The 19,857-nt window shown below is 44.7% G+C and overlaps 1 protein-coding gene across 4 annotated transcripts in view; it reads right to left on the bottom strand.

Annotated features, from left to right (window-relative positions):
* Window positions 1-19,857, bottom strand: part of raraa (retinoic acid receptor, alpha a) — a 75,648-nt gene that overhangs the window by 36,089 nt on the left and 19,702 nt on the right. Inside the window, exon 1 of one of the 4 annotated variants that reach the window (XM_054598514.1) lies at window positions 1,453-1,860. The exons of 2 other annotated variants lie outside the window; for them this stretch is intronic. In XM_054598514.1, coding sequence (XP_054454489.1) covers window positions 1,453-1,630 — 178 coding nt within the window. In that variant the 5' untranslated portion in view covers window positions 1,631-1,860. Of the gene's footprint in view, window positions 1-1,452; window positions 1,861-19,857 lie in introns of those variants that run through there. One more of the 4 variants, XM_054598516.1, reaches the window with a different exon arrangement.

Below are 19,857 nucleotides of genomic sequence, written 5' to 3' on the forward strand. Positions count from 1 at the left end.
GCCTGCTGGATATCTGCTGTGCAACTTGTCCTTTTTATTCAAAGAGGAATTTCTAATCTCATGTGACTTGGGGGGGAAAAAACATAAAAATAAAAAGTGTGTGAGAGAAAAGACATAGCACCGCTTTTTGAGCAGTTTTTGTTGTTGCTGCTGCCAAAAACATGGGGAAATGTCCCTTTGTCGTGTGCTTCTATAGTCTAAGGAGACAGGGAGGAAATTGGCCCTTAAGAGCCTGTGGAGATTCCCGGCTTTTACACTCTTTCAGCTGTGAAAGACAACAGAGCTATCTGTTCTATAAAAGGCCTGCTGGAGCTTTGTGCAGTGCAGCTCCTTTGAGGTAGAGAATGGGAACGGCCTCAGTGATACTTTGTTGTCGCAATAAAACTCTCTCTCTCTCTGTTATTGCAGCAGATACCGTATCAATAAACTGAAATCTGCCATGACTCAGGGTGGTTACTCAACCAAAGAAAAAAAACATCACCAAACACACACACACACACACACACACACACACACACACACACACACACACACACACACACACACACACACACACACACACACACACACAATTGAGAAAGCAGCCTTACCGACATGTTATTTTTAGACATGGAAGAAAAGCCTGACACATTGGCCTTAACATAATAATGTCTGGTTGGATTTATTAGAATTGAAATATGTGTTCTCAAACTAAGATGATATTAAGATAAATATGGGATTTAAACAAACACTGTGTTGTAATTGTTTCCCCCATCCTACCTACCAAACTTTAATACACTTAATTAGCGCGAGGCTTGATTGACACATTAAATGTAGACAGGAGAGTCCAGTCTGAGGCGGTGCTGCTCAGGAACTCTGGCCTTTTGGTGCAGCTACCCAGATTAGCAAAAGGGGAACCCAGGGACAACACTGGCAGGAAAGTTTGATCTGATTAACGTTGGCACGGTTTACGAAACACTTGTTTGTATTAAGTGTGTATTTCGGGATCGCAACGAGAGAAAAAAAAAAAAAAAAAAAAAAAAAAAAAAGGCTTTGGATAACGTGGTGTGGATCAGAGCTACGCAGCCTCACAACGTTTCTCAGAATAAAGAAATAAATCAGTCAGGGTGCGTTCAAAGGCAGCAGAGAGAGAGAGAGATAGATAGAGAGAGAGAGAGAGAGAGAGAGAGAGAGACGAAAGTGGGTCAAGTATATATAATGCAGTTATGAAGCTCAGTGGTGATAACATGCAACGCTGTTTGGCACATATTATCCGGTTTGAATTATTGAGATACCAAAGGCCTGGTAACACGGGAATACACCCTGGTGATAACGACTCGAATCGGTTGATAGAAGAATAAACTAAATGGGGAAAACACGCTTTTTTTATTCAGGCTCTAAATACAAACACGCATGGCCACAGAGGCTTTAAACTTCCCCCAGTTGGTGGAATAAAGAGTTGAGGACACCTACAGTGATTGGAGCCGTTCCAGTGCTGGTTCCTGATGGACGTGCTGTAGGGATGCGGCGCTCCGGGCACCAGTCCTTTCTCCGGGATCAAGCATCCTCTGCTCTGGTTGTAGTAATCCATCATTAAAAACGGGTTCGGGCTGGGGTTCAGTCCCACCACGTCCACGCTCTCATACATCATATGAAGCGGGACGATAGCAGGGGATTATTGTCAAAAAACAAACAACCCCAAAAACGAACTATTGTCGCGCACTCAGGGGGAAAAAAAACCCCAAAAAACAAAAAAAACCCACACGAGCCTTGTGGGTTTTCAGCTAGCCACCGGCAGAGGTAGAAACTGAGGGTGGTGGGGAGGGGGGGCCAAACGGGGAGGAAACTGCATTAAAATAAAAGCAAAGGTGGTAAATCCGAGCACAGCGGGAATATTTGAACATTTGGCATCTTTCTTTTTTTTTTTTTTTTTTTTCTTGTATTGATTGGAAATCCCCCCCCCCCCCCCCAAAAAAAAAAAAAAAAAAAAAAAAAAAAAAAAAAAAAAAAACCAGAGGAGTGGATCAGTGTCTGGAATAGCCTAATCGGCTGCGCTCAATTTGAAAACATAATTTAAAAGAGCAGCCTGCATGGTGTCCCGTCTAAGAATACGTCTGGGAATATGCACCAAATATTAATAATAGTATACCGACAGAATGAACCGAAGAACTTATATATATATATATATATATATATATCGGTCCTCTCGGCCTGGCTCAAACACAGAGCAACATTTGAGGCTGTATCCACACCGTAACAGAGAAAGAAAAAAAAAATACAAAATCCCAGAGAAGAGAACACAAATCTCCCAAAGTCCGTGAAGTCACCGCGGGGCTCTGAGCGCAGGTACGAGAGGAGATCCCGTCTGGTTGCGTTTACGGTCGCTCGTCCCGTTTGCGCCCGCCGGTGGGTGGACGTCCTGTCAGTCTCCGTAAATGAACCGGTCTCCCTCCGTGCGCCACAACAACCGGCGGCTCGCCTCGGTCAGACCCCGCTTTTCTTTTTTTTTTTTTTGTGTGTTTTTTTTTTCCTCCACGATATCCAGGGTCCCGTGAAAACACGCAGCGCCGCCTTGTTTTGTATTCGCGGAGCGGCGCCTAAATCATCCCCACACCGAACCGTGCGGCTATCATGTTCTGCAAAAAAATGTGACAAGGCACAGCAGCTGAGGGCTTTGGCTCCACCTCCACTCGGCTCTTTTTTTTTTTTTTTTTTTTTTTTTCCCTTCCTACCCTCAGTGCCTTTTTTCATGCGTTGCTCCTCCTACGTTTAACCCCTTCAGGGACGTCACCGTGGATCTCCCTCTCTTTAAACCCGGGGGCCCGGGGTGAGACTGTGAGGGGAGAGGAGTCCGCTACCGGCCCTTAGGATTTAGGTGCGGGGCGGCTTTAAATCAGAATGTATTTGAGGACACGATTAAGCTCTATAAGCTCAGTAATGAGTCTTTTACATATGACATATGACAGGGAATGCATTGAGTGAATGAGAGCTGCACCGCACTGCATCTCTCTGGCTCTTTCTTTTTCCTGGAAGTTCCCCTCTATGCTCTCACTCTTTATTCGGGCTCCTCCTTCCAACTCATTTGACCCTTTTCCCCCCCCATGCTCTCATCAGTCCCTCTCCCCCAACCCTGTCTCCCTAATTTGCCTAATGCTATGCGGCTGAACTTTTCCTGAACCCAGGGAAGTAGGCAGCCTCACCTCCTGGTGACCCACTGGCTGACTCGGATTCGCCTTTCTGGCTCGCTCTCATCCCACATTATTCAGGGTTTCCCACCTTGTACACCGAGTACCGCCATTACACTTTTCCGCCAGTGCTGCCCAGAGAGGCGCCTCCGTTCACCCAGCACAAATAACGCAACCAAAGTGGCACCCGGTCATGGTAGCTGACACTTAACTTTTCTCACACCGCAGTGGATTAAAAGTCCAGGAAGCTGCTTTGCTTCAGACTTGCACCACCACTTCCCCAATGAAATGCTACTCCACCTATACTCTGCAACATTCCATGCAACATTGTTGCAACTTGTTATGCACGCATGCAGCTGTGTCGTCCACCAGGCGTGTAGAATCCATACCAGAGCCATCATAGCATGACTCTAAAGGCATGAATGTTTCCTTTTTTTAAAGAGTCTGGAGACGCAGATAGCGATCCCGAAAGAATATAGTGGCAATTACAGTGCTACAAAAAAACATCCAGGCCCTTCACAAACACACCACCGGTCTCATGTTGTGGTGTTGACAGGTAAACTGAGCTTTTCAAAAGCATTGACCTGTGATTGCCATGTGATCTGGAGTACAGCTGTCGGCTCAAGTTGCCGGCGCATGTTCAATGGTAGAGATTAGGGCCAAGCACCCCACGAAAGGTAAGTTTGAGGACATCGCACATTATATCACTGTTTTTTCACTTTCACACTGGCAAAAGTGAAACTTTGGCTCATTCCAAATGAATTGTCCCAGACAAGGTCGACAACGTTGAAGGACACTTTCTATCAATGCCGGCAGATTAATCCGTCGTTTCATGGACATGCATTCTAAAGCATTTTTATACTGTTTGGTATCTTGTAAATTGACCTGAGAAATGAATGTGTGGACAGAAAAAAAAAAATGCTACATAAATAGCCTGTTCAAATATATCTGCATTAATGTGAAATGGGCCAATAAAAACATTGTGGCTTGTGTTGTAACCTACACCGCTGCATGAACGATACCTCTCCTCCCCCACTAATCCTACACCTGAGCCACAGGCCACAGCTGGGTCCGACCAACAGGGTTTTCTGAGAGGGATTATCTGCATGGAGCCTGGCAGGGGGGGGATTGGCCTGCTCCGCCCCCACTGACTGTGACACTTATTTAATGCAGACCCTAGTGTGTTTACCCTGCCTGATAAGAGCCCAGTGTGCAGGCCTGGGCCGCGGCGACCCCTTGCCTGCACTGATAGCGGAGCCACACATTCCTTGACAGGATTAGCTCTATGAGTAATGGCTGTCAGTAAATGCTAATTTTTCCAGGCTCTGTTTTCTCCTCCGAGGGGAGAGCATTCATCCCCGGGCAATACACTGTGATAGCATAGAACAAGCTGAGAGATAACAGATTGTTGATCATTGCTTATTACGATGGGGGAGGGAAGAGTACAACATTAGACCTGAAAAAAGTCCTTTTCCCACACCTTTATTAATTTATTTTGAACTAGAAAAAGTCACAGTTTCATCCTTGAAAAAGAGCTGAATTAAAGGATTGTTGTGTTTTTATTGTGAAATGAAACACAGTGCTCCTTTGGGGTAGACTGTTAGGGAATTGGATGTATTAACGTCATAGCAACAGAAGAATAAAGTCCTGGTTTAGTGACAGGTGGTGTCCATTTAAGTACATGTAAGTGGCTCATCACAAACAAGCACACACACAAACATGTACATAATATGAGTATCAGTGTTTTAACACACTTGACAATTAGTTCCTTGAATGTAGAGGAAGTGAGAGTGGTCCGTGGTCTCTATTGCTTCTTCATGACTGTGTAAAGTAAAAAAGACAACAGGAGTCACAAGTGAGGGGTGGTCTGGCCCACGTTAACACACCAGTCCGGCTGGCTGATCCTGATCCAGCATCAATAAGCGCCTGACTCCTGAGGACACAGAGAAGTACTTTGGCTGGGAGGCAGAGCCAGAGAGAATAAGATTGCGTCTCGAGTGAGAGGCCAATCTTGTTTGTGAGGCTCCGGCTTCAAAGTGTTGTTGCGTATAGTCCAGGCAAAACCGATGTAAGGTCCCGTTTAGAGCGCCGTTACGAGGTGAAGGCTTTTGCAGAAATAGATGGTTCTAGAAGTGCAAAGAAAAGAGAGATACCACGGCCGGTAAGTATAGCAACTTGATTCGGAGCAAAGCTGGAACTGAGAGTCCAGCTGAGATGGACGGGGAGAGGGGGAGGTAGCGGGAAAAGGACTTTAGGAGGGAATTCAAAGAGTTTTATGGGGCAAGGGCGGAGGGGAGATTGCCGGCTGGACCTTGAGGGTGTCAAACTATTTTTACTGCCCCCCACTCTCCTTCTTTCTTAGCTCAATCTGGGGTGTTAGGAAGCAGTAAAACAAGCTCTCCTTGCCCCCAAGGAGATGTCCAGGTCTGTCACGCTGAAGGGGGCAACACATGCTGTCTGCGTGTCAGCGGTTATATCCCACCACTGTGATTATCTGCACCATAATCCCCCCCTACCACACTCATACCGCCGCCATTGGTCCCGACATGCACACATCCTCATGCTACCAGGCGCACATCTCCCCTGGGTGCAGGTCGGCGTGTGTTTACGTCTGAGTGCGTGCCGGGTTGCATGTTTGCTTTCAAGTCTACCTGAAACTACGGCTTCCCCTTGCTGCCATGCGGTTTCTGTGTGTGTGTGTGTGTGTGTGTGTGTGTGTGTGTGTGTGTGTGTGTGTGTGTGTGTGTGTGTGTGTGTGTGTGTGTGTGTTTGTGTTTGTTTGCACAGCTGGTTTTGGTGCTGCCCGGACAGGCAGCACCAGCCAAGCCCAACAGCTGTGCTCCCCGACGGCGAGCCAATGTGTAATGAGGGCCCGACCCTTCGATGTGAGAACATGCAGCACTTATCGATGGACGCTGCGCCGCTTCCATCTCCTTTCTGTCAATCTGATTAAAGTTAAACTGTTCTGTAGATCTCTAACTCTGTGCTCTGCTTTCCTTTTTCTAAAAAAAAAAAAAAAGACCCTTTTAGTGGCTGCAGGGATTTTGTGAAAGCCTCCCCCCCCTGTCATTACCCCTTTAATGTCCCTCTGACAGCAGATTCCAGCATTTATGGTACAGGCCTATATCTGCCCATAAAGCCTTTTATTGTTTAGCCCAACTCTATGGTGGCCGTAACCTGGTTTTCCCATTTTTTATGGGACCTTCACTATATCATAGGGGGGGAGGACAAAGCTGCCCACCATCGGTGTTTACCAAAGTATGGCCTACTCATAAATCCATCATGGCCTGCGGCATTCTGGAAATACCTCAGCAAAGGGAGAGAAGAAGAGAGAGAGAGAGTGGGGGGGGGGGACATAGCTTATTGTATAGCTTGTAATCGCCCACACTCTGCGGCCTTGAGTTAGAGGGCCCATCTCCGCTATGATCATTACGTCTATGTTCTTTTGCACAGTCCATCATTCGGCAAATCAAGGGAAAATTGCTATGGATGTTACCCTGGAGGAAGGATATCTCAATATCAGTCATCCCGGACACGGAATGGCCTCCATTAGCTGTCAGAAACGGGGAGATGTTTAGTACATACGGATGGACACACAACTAATTCTATTAAGAGGGACAGAGAATGGAACGCAAAGCAACCTAGAGGTAGAAGAGACTGAAAAAAGGTTGAGGAAGTTAACGGTAAAAAGGATATACGACTGGGATGAACAAATCAATGAGCCGTGGTCAAAAGAAGAACGTTTTCTAATAATAAAAAGATCTATATTTTTGTTTGCTGGAAGTGTAGATCAGTGGGCTAACCACATCAGGAGTCAAAAAACTGACTACATTTAGGAATCCAAAATTGTGGTGCAGAGAATGCTGAAAACTGTCAGTCCAGAATAAGAAGAGTGCATTTGTTTTTTGTGCCCTGTCCCATAGAAAAGTTTGAATTTGGCTTCTATTGTCAGAATCCCAGCAATGCTTTATTTGCTGAGAAAAAAACTGAAAGAGATTTTTAAAGCACGGACAATGCACAAAACTGAGCAGACTGTTCACATAGAAAACAAACGCTGGCTGCCAAATGTTCGGCTCCAGGCAGAGAGGGACAAGCAGGGAGCAGAAGTGAAGAGAATTCACTGATGCAATTTAAACTCAAGCTACATTAAATCCGTTAGGTATGACACTCATTTCTCCGTTTCCTGCATCCAGGCTCTCGACCACAGCCTTGCCCTCGTGGCCTTAGCTCAGAGTTCACGGAAAAAAAGACAGACGAAGGGAAAATTATCTTTAAAAAAAAAAAAAAAAAAAAAAAAAAAAAAAAAAAAGCTGTCTTCTCATCAAAACACACATTCGAGCTTTGATTTTGCCGATGTTCCCCGATTTGAGTCGTTTCATCTCCATCTAACAGAGATCTTAGGCACTGCTGTCCGGGTTGTCGAGGCACCGTGTGAAAAAAAAAAAGTAGCTCTGTATCACTAACATGCCCACTCCTCTCCACGGTATTTTCCTCTGTCCCACCCTGCCTCTCGCTGCTTTCTCTCTCTCTCTCTCTCTCCAGTTTTTGAAGTGCTGCAGAAGGCCGATTTCCCGTTTTCTATTCACAAGTGTGATGCTCGGGGTGGCCTGGAGGGGATACGAGAGGAGGGTTTTGGGGGGGGGGTTTTAATGCTTAGTTGGTTCGCTTTAAATGGATTGCCCTCAGTCTTGTTGTGCCCAGCCTAAAGCATTATAACGCCTCGGCGACTGACCTCCACTTGAGCGGTGCCCCCAACACCGGCGCCGGGCAGGGCACGCTGATTGTTGTGCTTACTACAAAGACAGAATGTGTGCCATGAACCGCGCAGAGGTTGGATAACTGCAGGCCGAATGTGCAGTCAACACTCTTGGAAATAGTTGCGGGTGTGCACGTGCGTGTGAGCGTGTGTGTGTGTGTGTGTGTGTGTGTGTGTGTGTGTGTGTGTGTGTGTGTGTGTGTGATCCAGCTCTAATCCTGCTTTTGCTCTTTCATAAAAAACGGACCCCTCTCTCCTGGGCACATCCAGCTTTTCAGGGTTTTTTTTTTTTTCGTGCGTGTGCCCTTGCGTCCCGCCGCGCATTGCGAAATTTTTTAACAAAAGTGCCGAGCTGGTTCAGATGTTAATGAAACATGTGAAATCCCCCTGCTTAGCCAGCAAGTTGGGAGCCGGGGACAAACAAAGGCCCACGGGAGAGCAACAGACTGCCGCGGCTCAGAGCATGACAAATGCCCCTGCCATCGTCACCACTGTGGCCCCTGTTACCATGCCTTTTACAGGAGGGGGGGAGGCGACGGTGGGGGGATCTCTCCCTCATTCTAACCTGGGGATGGGGGAGCAGGAGGAGGGTTAATGGAATGGATGACTCCGCCACATTAAGAAAAAAAAAAAAAAAAAAAAGAAGAGAGCTGAGCGATGAGGGTGAGGGAGGAGGAGTCATCAGCATTTCAAAAGAATGAGGCAAAGGGAATGTAGATGGAGCCGCTCCTCCTCCTCCTCCTCCTCTGCTATCTCTCACCATCTCTGTTATTGTCCACCGCACACCCTTATCCCAGCCCTAGAGTGTGTGTGTGTGTGTGTGTGTGTGTGTGTGTGTGTGTGTGTGTGTGTGTGTGTGTGTGTGTGTATACATTAATATGTGTGAAAGAGATGAGTTAATTGGATGAGAGGCAGCCCTTTTACCCACAAGTCCCAGAGGTGCGTATGGGTCAACTTCAACTGAGAGCCGGGGGACAACCCTGACAGTGAAAAGAGCCCCACCAGAGCACAGTTTCTGTTTCTGCAGTCAAAAGGTTTGATCAGCTTAGCCACAGGCGGCGGGGAAGAGGCTGGTTCTTTGTCAAAAAAAAAAAGCCCGGAAAACTTCTGTGACAATTGATATCGCTGTCAAACTTTTTTGCCCTCAGGCCGTGCCTTAGTCAGGCGGCGATGTAAAAACGAACACCGGAGGGGAAAAAAAAGGGAAGTACTGAAATACATGACCAACACATGGATTATCATACGCATCTAACAACACAGAGCATCTTTTGTTACACATGTCCTCCCAATCTCAATGACATGACATCCTAAAACGAACACATTTCAAATATGCATTGAAAAGTATAGCTGTTTAGTTAGGACAGAGGTAACTTTATGCTTCATTGGGAATACGTTAAAGAAAATACTTTTTCCCCTTTTATGTTGACTCATATGTAAGAAAGCTAAAAGAAATATACTTTAAAATCACCAACTTTGTAGTTAAACTATCATTTGGGCACTCCATCTGTGACAAAACTTCCCAGTGTTAGGGGGGGAAAAAAGCACAGAAGGGCTTTGAACTGATATAAATAAAGCTGGGCCGTCACTATGGCTACCCGAACCATCTGTGTTGTGAACCCGTAGAGAGGGGAGTGACTCAACAGTAAGTAAATAGGCTAATACAAAAAAGTGAATGGCCCAGAAGGGCAGATCATTAGCCGGCCACATCTTACCATTCTCTGTGTGATACCAGGACGGGAGGGAGTGGGGGGTTGATACATGAAAAAAGAAGCCTGATAATATTTAACCAGCAGAGATCTATCATCAATCTGGACTGGCCAAACCCCCCCGCCCCCACCCCACATCATCAGTCCTCGGCCCCCAGCTCCGGCCTATTGTCATTAAAACCTTGGCTCCCTTTCACTCCTTATTCAATATTTTTGAGCCATTGTTCCACCCTAACATGCCCCCTCTGAACTACATTACTTTTCCCACTCGGTGGTGAAAGGAGAGGGGCAACAGTCAGAAAAAAACACAATATGTTATAGTGTCAGGAGCAACAATAACATCAGCCGAAGTCTGGGTTTTGCACACATTCTCCGTTGGAAACTCCAGGCTGAAGCATAGTAAACAGCATCACACTTTCTCCCCCACACACCACACACACACACACACACACACACACACACACACACACACACACACACACACACACACACACACACACACGGTGACCCTGTGGGCTTTGCCGGGCTCTTTGAATGAAAAAGAGAAGTCATTTATCCGATTCATCTTCGCTGCACCTCGCAGCACCTTTTTAAAAACACTCTTTATTCCTTGCTAACGCTAAAGCTGCAGCTTACTGACAGCATGATGGAGAGCCCCATTCACCTCCCTTTATTTCCCTCTCTGTCTCTCTCTCTCTCCTTCTCTCTGCTGTCTCTGAAGCTTCTCCTGTCTCCCACACAGCCAACAGTCCTTGCAGAAAAGTGAAGGCCAAGCTTGAGTGACATTGTTAGAAAGTGTAAGAGTGTGTGTGTGTGTGTGTGTGTGTGTGTGTGTGTGTGTGTGTGTGTGTGTGTGTGTGTGTGTGTGTGTGTATGCGCATCCGTCTGCGGTTGAGCTTGTGTGTGTGTCTTGAGGGTGTTTTGGCAAAGATCCCTGTGCATCAGTGTTTGCATGTTTAATCTGGAAAAAAAACAGTTGCCACAGTAAAATGTGTAAAAAGGTGACGGGAGTGACAGATGAGCTTGTTCACGTATGGAGGTGAGAACAGGAGTGCTAGGGGCTGCTGGGGGAGGGGGGTCTGGCTTGTCAGAGCTCATCAGGAGTTTACAAAATCATGCTCCAGAACTTGTCAATATTCCGTTTGCAATCCAGCTCATGTTTTTTCACAATTTCCACCAGTCCTCTGTGTTCTGTAGCTCTATTATGTTGTGTAGCTTTAAATGCAAGTCTTTGCTGTTGCATCACTTTAGATTCTGCTGATCAAAAGTTAGTTTAAGCTTTCTTATATCACTTTGTCAAGTTTGACACCATGGCAGCCCATACTATGTAAGATATGAACACATGTAGCTGTGACATTTAGATTTTTTTGCATTTACATTTAGCGCATGTCATCCCTTTGTTTCTCCCACTGCAGTGCAAGTGCATCTTTTTGTGTTTGCAGAGAGAAAAAACAAAGAGGGATGCATATTTGAGTTTGCACACTAGCTAAGCGTCAGACTGTCTAGACCGTGTTTGACCAGGGGTAAGCATGCTCTCAGGTCTGAGTGTTTATCTGAGGTAGTCTCTATGCAACCAAGCAGACATCAACAATAAAACCTCTAACCTAGTTGGCCAACAGCCCATCTCTTTATAGCTCCCTCCCTCTCTCTCTCTGGACGGATCATTCATCACTCTCTCCTTCCCCTCTTTCCCTCCATACAACATCCCGGTCCACTACATTAGTCCCACCGATACAGCTGTTACTACAGATAAGCGTCACACTCATGGCAAGTTTGATTCAAAACTCCCATTATAAAGTGTAAGAAAAGCAAATAAATGGAAAATAAAAACATGAAATACACAATAGACGTACAAACGAGGATATGACTTCAGCTATAGGTACAAAAAATACAATAAAATGAATAAGGTTTGCTGGGCCAAGATTTTTCAAATGCATAAAAAAGGAAATATTTTGCCTCGTAACAGTTTTTACTGCTGCGATCCTTATCTGACATCACTATATACTGTTACTGTGATCGACTGTATCTAAATGTAATGGATGTATGGTCCCAAAACCAGCTACTATTGACCCGCTATATGGTTATCTGAGGGGCAGATCTGATGCTGAACGGATGCAGGAGCTTCTTCCTACATTACAGCAATTAAAAGTCCTTAAGTAGCTGGTGGAGTAGAGGAGGTGTGGAGCTTTAAGCCTTCTGGACGTGTGTTGTGGGTCTAATTGAGATGATGCCCCCCCCTCCTCCGCCCAAACACCATCACTCCTGTGTTTTACTGCTTGTCTTAAATCAGAGAGAGGTAGGCGGTTCATCCGTATTGGTAAACTGAGTTATGTTGAAAAAAGATTTGCAACAAGTTCTGATAACTGAAGCAACACATACTGGCAACTGTCCAGGAACAATATACAGTAAACAATGTTAAAAAATAAAAATACGCAAGCACTGACAGTAATGACTCATGGTTTCTACACTTCCCTTCTTCTACTGTAACTTCCCTATGTTGCCAAATGGCTGACGTATATTTGCACACAACCTGTTTCTGCGTGTGTGTGTGTGTGTGTGTGTGTGTGTGTGTGTGTGTGTGTGTGTGTGTGTGTGTGTGTGTGTGTGTGTGTGTGTGTGTGTGTGTGTGTGTGTGTGTGTGTGTGTGTGTAATGTAGCAGGCGAGTGGAAGAAGCCAGGAATTGTCTTGCACTCTTTCATATGCCTGTTTAAACCCTCTGCACATCTTTCCAATCTACACGCCCAACTGGACTCATACATATATATATATATATATGCTGAACAGTGATGATCGGACTGTCAGGGAACTTGCACGTTCTTCATTGTTTCTGGACATGAAGCGACGTAAAGTTCCCCTGATATTATCATGAAGCATTGACCATGCATATGTAACATGCAAAACTGTAACTTTAACTCTTAAATTACTAAATATATATTTCAAATACAGGTAAATATTGAACCTGTATTATGAAGACAAATAAGAAACTGCAAACCAAACACTCACAATTATTCAAAATAAAGTAGGGCAGGTGTAGACTTAAAATGTCACTCAATCAAGGATGGATACATTGAGTTCCAATACTGCCAGAGAATACAGTGCTACACCGGTATCAGTGTATTGATAAAGGGCGATCAATGTCGTACCTTTAACATATAGAGACTCTTTTCTAATGGAGAAGATTGCAACAATGACACTCGGGTGAAGACACTGTGTGGGAATAATTCATGCAGGACAGAAAGGGACAGTTAACAGGAGAGTGCCATTGGACACTGATGTACGTTTATCCATCCAACCATTCATCTACTGAACCACCTCTCTCTCTCTCTCTCTCTCTCTCTCTCTTCTCTTCCCCCCCCTCTGGGGAGTTCAGATAAAGGATAATGGATCTGCTGACATTCAGCTGTCCCAAAAAGTTCATATTAAATTACCCTGTTGGTATGGAGCAGCATACAAATACACACACGTGTCAGCCAAAGGGAGACACACACACATACACATACATACATACAATCACACACACGCACACACAATAAAGCATAAAAGAGCATTTGAACACAAGCAGATGTGCACACAGACACAAAAGCTCACCCTCGCATGCATATGACACATGTGCTAAAAATGCATACAGCTTTATAAACACACATATACACAAATGTACAAAAATATATATAACATGTACAATATGCTAAAGAATTTACAGATATTACAATTTCGAATTTATCATTACTTTTCCCTATGATCGGGCAAAAAAACAGGTTGGCCAGCCAGATTGTACACAAGACACTCCTTCCCTTTCTCTCTCATGCACTCACAAACACACGCACACACAAACACACACACATATAATGCCCTGCAGGCCCAATGCTGAGGGAGTTGCTAGACTACACCTCAGGGTTCAATGGTCAAACCCAGGCAGTTAGCCAGAGTGCTCTGGGCTGGACTTGGAGTTATGATCATAATGTGTGTCAGAGAGGCGTCTGCTGACTAACAATGGCCAGTAATGCAAAGACACAGATGATGTCCGTGTGCGTGTCACACCCACAGTTTAGTCACTGCAGATGCTTCCTAATAATGAGCGGTGTGTGTCTGATGTTTGGACCGGTTGTAAAGAGAAGCAAAGTCAGTTCCAGGTATCTAGATAGACAGAAGCTAATTAAACAGGTTGAGTCGATAGATGTGCACACACAATCAATGACTGAAACATCAGCCACACACCACAAAAAAACTATATTTCTCTACGGAAAGGGAACAAAAGTACATACTATATATCCAAAACCTATGTGTTTTTCTATGTCTCAGATTAATATGATAATAGAGGTGGGTAGCTCACATTAAACCTCTCCTTGGTTCAAGGACACTTTGACAGACAAGATCTGAATACTGGCTGCCATAAAGCTATATAAGGTACTTTGTAACAGTGTACAATGACACACACACACACACACACACACGTACAGCAAATCCCACCATCAGCAACATGCAGGTGCAGGATCATTCCAGCAAGGAGACAACAATGGGCACCATCCTCTCTCACTCGGTGCCAAAAACCCAGTCATCTGGCAAAACAGCTGAGTGGGACACATCATCTAGAGAATTTCTGTTGTCCCAAAGCAGAGCCACACTATATGTCTGACACACACACACACACACACACACACACACACACACACACACACACACACACACACACACACACACACACACACACACACACACACACACACACACACACACACACACACACACACACACACACACAATGGCCGAGCCTAATTCACCCAGGGAAAAATGTATTTTATTTCATATTTGGATTAAAAATGTTGTACTGTTAACGTGCAGAATGTTTCTTGTTTGAATTTATGTTTTGATGTTGTTTTTCTGCCGGATAACATGCATCCATATACTCCAACGGATATCACCAGATGCTCCTGCAAAGCCTCAGGTCTATACCAGCACATCAGCTAATGGCAGATTGGAACGCTTTGCGATGTATTAAGTTGTGGGAGAAAAACACTTCACTGAAAGCAAAAAAAATATGTTCCATCTTCTAATAGATGGTTGTTGGCATGGTAACAAATGCAATGAGAGAACTGCTTGCCTTAGAAAGAAAAAAAAAATACAATTTGGCAGCAACAACCATTTTCAAGGAAGTAAGCACTTACTTTCAAGAATAGAACAAAATAGAGATGTGGAGCATAATGGGGAATAATAACAGACCATTTCTGTGGACATGAAAGTACGGTTCTTGATGAACCATTGGGATAAAAAAAATTGGACTTAATGTGAATTAAGGTGACTGTGTAATTTATATTAAGGACCAAACGAAAAGCATGTCTTCATCAGGCGATTTCATTTGTCAAAATATTTGTTGTTGTTCGGCCTGTTCAGCTGCTGGTTTGATCTCTGAATCGGCCATTTTACGAAGATCCCTTCATTCTAGTCTCGCGTCCACTTCACTGTTCTGACTTTTGTGTTTATTGCTTTAGATTTAAGAAGCTTTTTCAACTTTCCTCTCTGCTTCCTCCGACCCAACCCTCCTCTCATCCTCTCTCTGGATCTGTCTTGGACAATTTTTATGTCTCATACACATGACTTCCTCCTCCTTATAGCTTTCCTCTCTCTCGCTCTCTCTCTTTGCATATATTATACTATGTCGATTTTTCTTCCTCCTCCAATTGCTCTTCCTCCCTCATACCATCCTGCTTCAGTTCCTCCTTAACTCCCTGAGGAAATATACAACTCTATATAATCAACTTAACCGCTTTGCCGTCTGCCACTACGCCGAGCTGCCATGAGGTTTACTGGTCACACGGCCGCACTCCCTCGGCTTATCGTACGCTCTGCAGCAGTCTGAGGCTGAAGGCGGGCGGCGAGAGAGGAGCCAGCTGCCCCTCATATGCCCGACTCGGTGGTTACACTGTTTGAGTCGCTAAAAAAAGACTCTTTAAGGCAGCCTATGTGTGTGTGTCTGTCTGTGTGTAAGACTGTCTTTCACTGGATGCTTATTGCTTTGCTCAGTGTACAGTATAGCTTTTTTTTAAGTCTATTTTTTACTCCTATTGTGGAAGAACTGAACTATCAAGTTACTTTGTTTCTTACATTACAGGCATTTAGCAGACGCTTTTATCCAAAGCGACTTACAGGAAGTGTTCTTAGCTGCAGCAGACTTCATATTAACACTTCAAATCAAAACATTTCATATTTTATTTACGAGATATTGCTGAAACATTTTTAGATAATTTGATTTAAAGATCGGCAGAAAAGTTGTTGGCAAAAGTTGTAAGAGTAGATTTATCGTTTAAGTCTGTTATTAATCAAAAAAGGCAAACATTCTCTGTTTCCAGCTTCTCACATGTGTGAATATGCTGCTTTTCTCTGATTTATATTATTTCAATTAAAATGTATTTAGACTGTTGGTTGGATAAAAAAAACAATCTGAGGATTGTTTGCAGACTTAACCGAATGAATGAAGCGAAAAGAGATTTGAAATAACCGTTAATAGCAGCTTTAAAACCACACCATGACTTTGAAAGAAGTTGAAACACACTTAAACAATTACATTTAGTCTAATTTCTACACTACTACATTTTGTGTGTCTCACTGTGTGCGTGTGTGAGACGAAGGGACAATACGACAATATCCATTCTTCGCTCTCCTTTTGGGTTCAGAGGAAACCCTGGTTCAAGTCAGGTTTCCTCTTACAGTTAATGTTGCCAAGCTACAAAAATAATGCCCGCATTACAAAGCACACCCAATTTCCTGTTGAGCGTTTCTGGTCACACACCCCCTCCTCTCCTGCTGCTGCGGTGGTGAGGACCAAATCTGCTGGCAGGAGGTGGCACGTCGTGTCTGAATTTACTGTGGAAGTCTTTCTATCAGCAAGAATGAACAGTCATCCGCACTTCACGGAACGCCCTCTGCAGAGTGCCAAGGTGAGTAAACAAGCAGGTGACAAAAAAAAATAAAAAATAACCTTCAGAAAGGAAGGGAGGGAGGGAGGGATGCTGAGGGGAGGAGGTGATGGAGAGCAGGAGAGGAAGCCGAGTGGCACATAGGGCTCTAACTGTAATATTAAAAGTGCTGAATGATGGCTCTTTACTAACTTTCTCCACTTCCTCCTCTTACATACACACAGACTGAATCTTTTTCTGCTATCATTTCGTTTCCATATATTCCCTTTTACCTCCTCTTCTCTGCATACCTTCCTCCTGTCGCATCCCCTTCATCTTAGTTATAGCAAATATCTCTCCCTCTCCCTGTACCCTTCACTCTCTCTGTCTCTCTCCCTCTCCCTCTCTTGGGTGGAAGCTCAGTGGGGAGTTTTATTTGTGTAATTTACATCCCCCCCGACAGCCTTCTGTGCACCCCTACAACCCCTTGGCTTTTACTGCAGCCACGGCGTCGTAAAGCAGCCGCTCTTTGTGATGAGAGAGAAACTGAGATGGGGAGGAGGGCCGACCGAGCTGCAATCCAGAGAGAGAGAGAGAGAGAGAGGAACGTAAAAACAACGTGCGCTCACTTGGTGGAGGTAGCTTCCTGGCTGGCTATTTGTTTGTTTGTGGTGTGTGTGTGTGTGTGTGTGTGTGTGTGTGTGTGTGTGTGTGTGTGTGTGTGTGTGTGTGTGTGTGTGTGTGTGTGTGTGTGTGTGTGTGTGTGTGTGTTCACGTCTCTACATCTGTGTGTGTTTGTCTCTTGCCTGTCTGTGTTTCTTGACCTAATAAGCTTTAGTCTTTCCAGGGATCAGGCATTAATCCTCCAGCCATCATGAGCCTGCCCTGTCCTTAGCTAGCTTGATGTGGAGGCCAAAGGTCAAATGGTAATCCCATTAACAGGTTGTACTGACTTCCAGCTCACCTGAGGATGCACGGGTCTGTTTGGTGTCAGGTAACTCTTGACACTAAGCAATAGCAGAAAAACACTGTAGCGACCAGGAGGTATCCCTAATACAGCGCTAATAAAGCAGCAATGGAGAAACTAAAGAGTCTATTTGCCAAGCTCAAAACAAGCTTAACATTAGATAACCTGTATCTATGGAGGTGGAAAAACATCAAAGGGAGTTAACCGCAATAGAATTCATTCTGAACCAAAATGGTAAGTAGAGAAAAAAAAAAGAGAAAAGCAGAAGAACAAAAGAGAGAAGCATGAAAGAACGAGGCGAAATAGGTAATGAGGGGAAGAGATCGGTGAGATGCTGCATCTCAATGAGAGAAAACACACAGATGAAGGAGAGCGAAAAGGCATGAAAAAAAGAAAACAGGGAGGGAGGGAGCGCCGCCGTGAATAAGAAAAGTAAAGGTGCTTACTTGCTTGAATGAGAAATGTGCTTTTTGGGAAACAAGGTCACAATGAATAAGTCATTGAAACGGAGCAGTGACCCAATCTCTCTCCTTAATTCAGGCAGGCCTCAGAACTCACTTGTTGTAATGTATAAACAAGTGAGGCGCAAATGTGTTTGGGAGCACGGTGCGTGTCTGGTGAGCAGGGCGTCATGGCAACCGACACTGGCATGGACCCGCGCACGCACACGCACACACACACACACACACACACCAGAACAACGGCAGAACTATGACAACAGAGTTTGAGCTGGAGCTATGGGGAACAATGACCCCCAGTGGAAACTGCAACAATGTTTCAGAGTAGAGCGGAGCAGAGACACAAGTGTGTGTGTGGGTGTGTAGGTGTGTGTGTGTGTGTGTGTGTGTGTGTGTGTGTGTGTGTGTGTGTGTGTGTGTGTGTGTGTGTGTGTGTGTGTGTGTGTGTGGAAGAGGGCTGAGGAGGAACTCATTAGGAGTGTTTGGCCAGTCAGCCTCTCACAGCTCACAGCAGCTGAATGGTAAACAAGCCCACTTGAACACCCACTCACAATCAACAATATCACACACACACACACACACACACACACACACACACACACACACACACACACACACACACACACACACACACACACACACACACACACACACACACACACACACACACAGACACACACTCAGACACACACTACAACCTGCGGTGTTTGTATGAGATGGCATTTCAAAAGGGAACACGCCTTATTAAAACTGTATACACACACACCACACATACGCACACATCACAATCCCTTTCTTTTTTAAATACCCTTGATTCCACACTATTTGTTGCGGTCTCCTCTTTAAAAGGCGGCTCTGACTGAATAGCTGGAGCCGTGGCGGAAGAAAAAACGTACAGCAGAGATGGAGAGAGGGGTGTGAAAGGAGGGGGGGAGGGGTCGACACTAGCAAATGTACAGCTGTTGGAAGCGAGGGGAATCAAAGCTGACAGGCCAACGGCACGGCGAGGACATAATTAGCGAACATGAACATGCGTCATGTGTCACCCGTGAATGCCATCTGCTTTGATTTAAAACTTTACGAACAGAGGAGCAACACAGAGAGGCAGCGAGGGAGGAAGAGAAGAGGAGGGGACAAGTGACAGACACTTAGTTCTGGTAGGAAAGGCTTTAAGGAACTTGGGATGAAGCCAGACCGATATATCAGTCAGCATGGAGTTAAGCTTATCACATAAATAGGAGTATTGGAAAATATGCTGGCTGTTAAGAAACAAGAGACTTTGATAGAGAAATGCTGACAATTCTGTACATTTGCGGTCATTTTGGAAAGTTTTCGGTTATAAAATGTCCTGTACATACTTGAGGTCACAATTCTTTAATAATCATATGGAATGGATTGTTTTCAAAAACATGTTACATATTTAAGGACACAAAAAAATGAATATATGTTCATATGATATATTGTTCCCGCAATACTATTGGTATAGGCCTAAAAAATCCAGCATTTTGGGCTAGAATTTGTGTTAAAATGTTCACTCCTGTTCAAAAGGTCCACCATGCAACCTGCTACAATAGGAAAAACCACATTGGGGCACATCTGGTGTTACACCCATAACATCTTAATCAATGTTATTATGAAGAGAGAACTCTCCCCTCTGCTGTGCTTTAGCCACACCACCGAGCAAATTCACAGAAGAGCCATGCCTCTTCTCAATGAAGGAGAGCTGATGTGTTATTTTAATCAACTCGGCCTGCCGGCATTAATTATTCACCAGGTTGGTGAATTGGGACGCCCCACGGATATAAAGAGGGGAGGGACAAGGAGTCCCTCTGATTTAAGGCTTTAGGGAGGTAAAAAGAAGAGGAAAAAAATGAGAGTGAGAGAAAGAAAGAGGAGAAGATGTAGAAGGAGATTA

The sequence above is a fragment of the Anoplopoma fimbria genome, chromosome 5, assembly GCF_027596085.1.
Source record: "Anoplopoma fimbria isolate UVic2021 breed Golden Eagle Sablefish chromosome 5, Afim_UVic_2022, whole genome shotgun sequence".
Classification (NCBI taxonomy): domain Eukaryota; kingdom Metazoa; phylum Chordata; class Actinopteri; order Perciformes; family Anoplopomatidae; genus Anoplopoma; species Anoplopoma fimbria.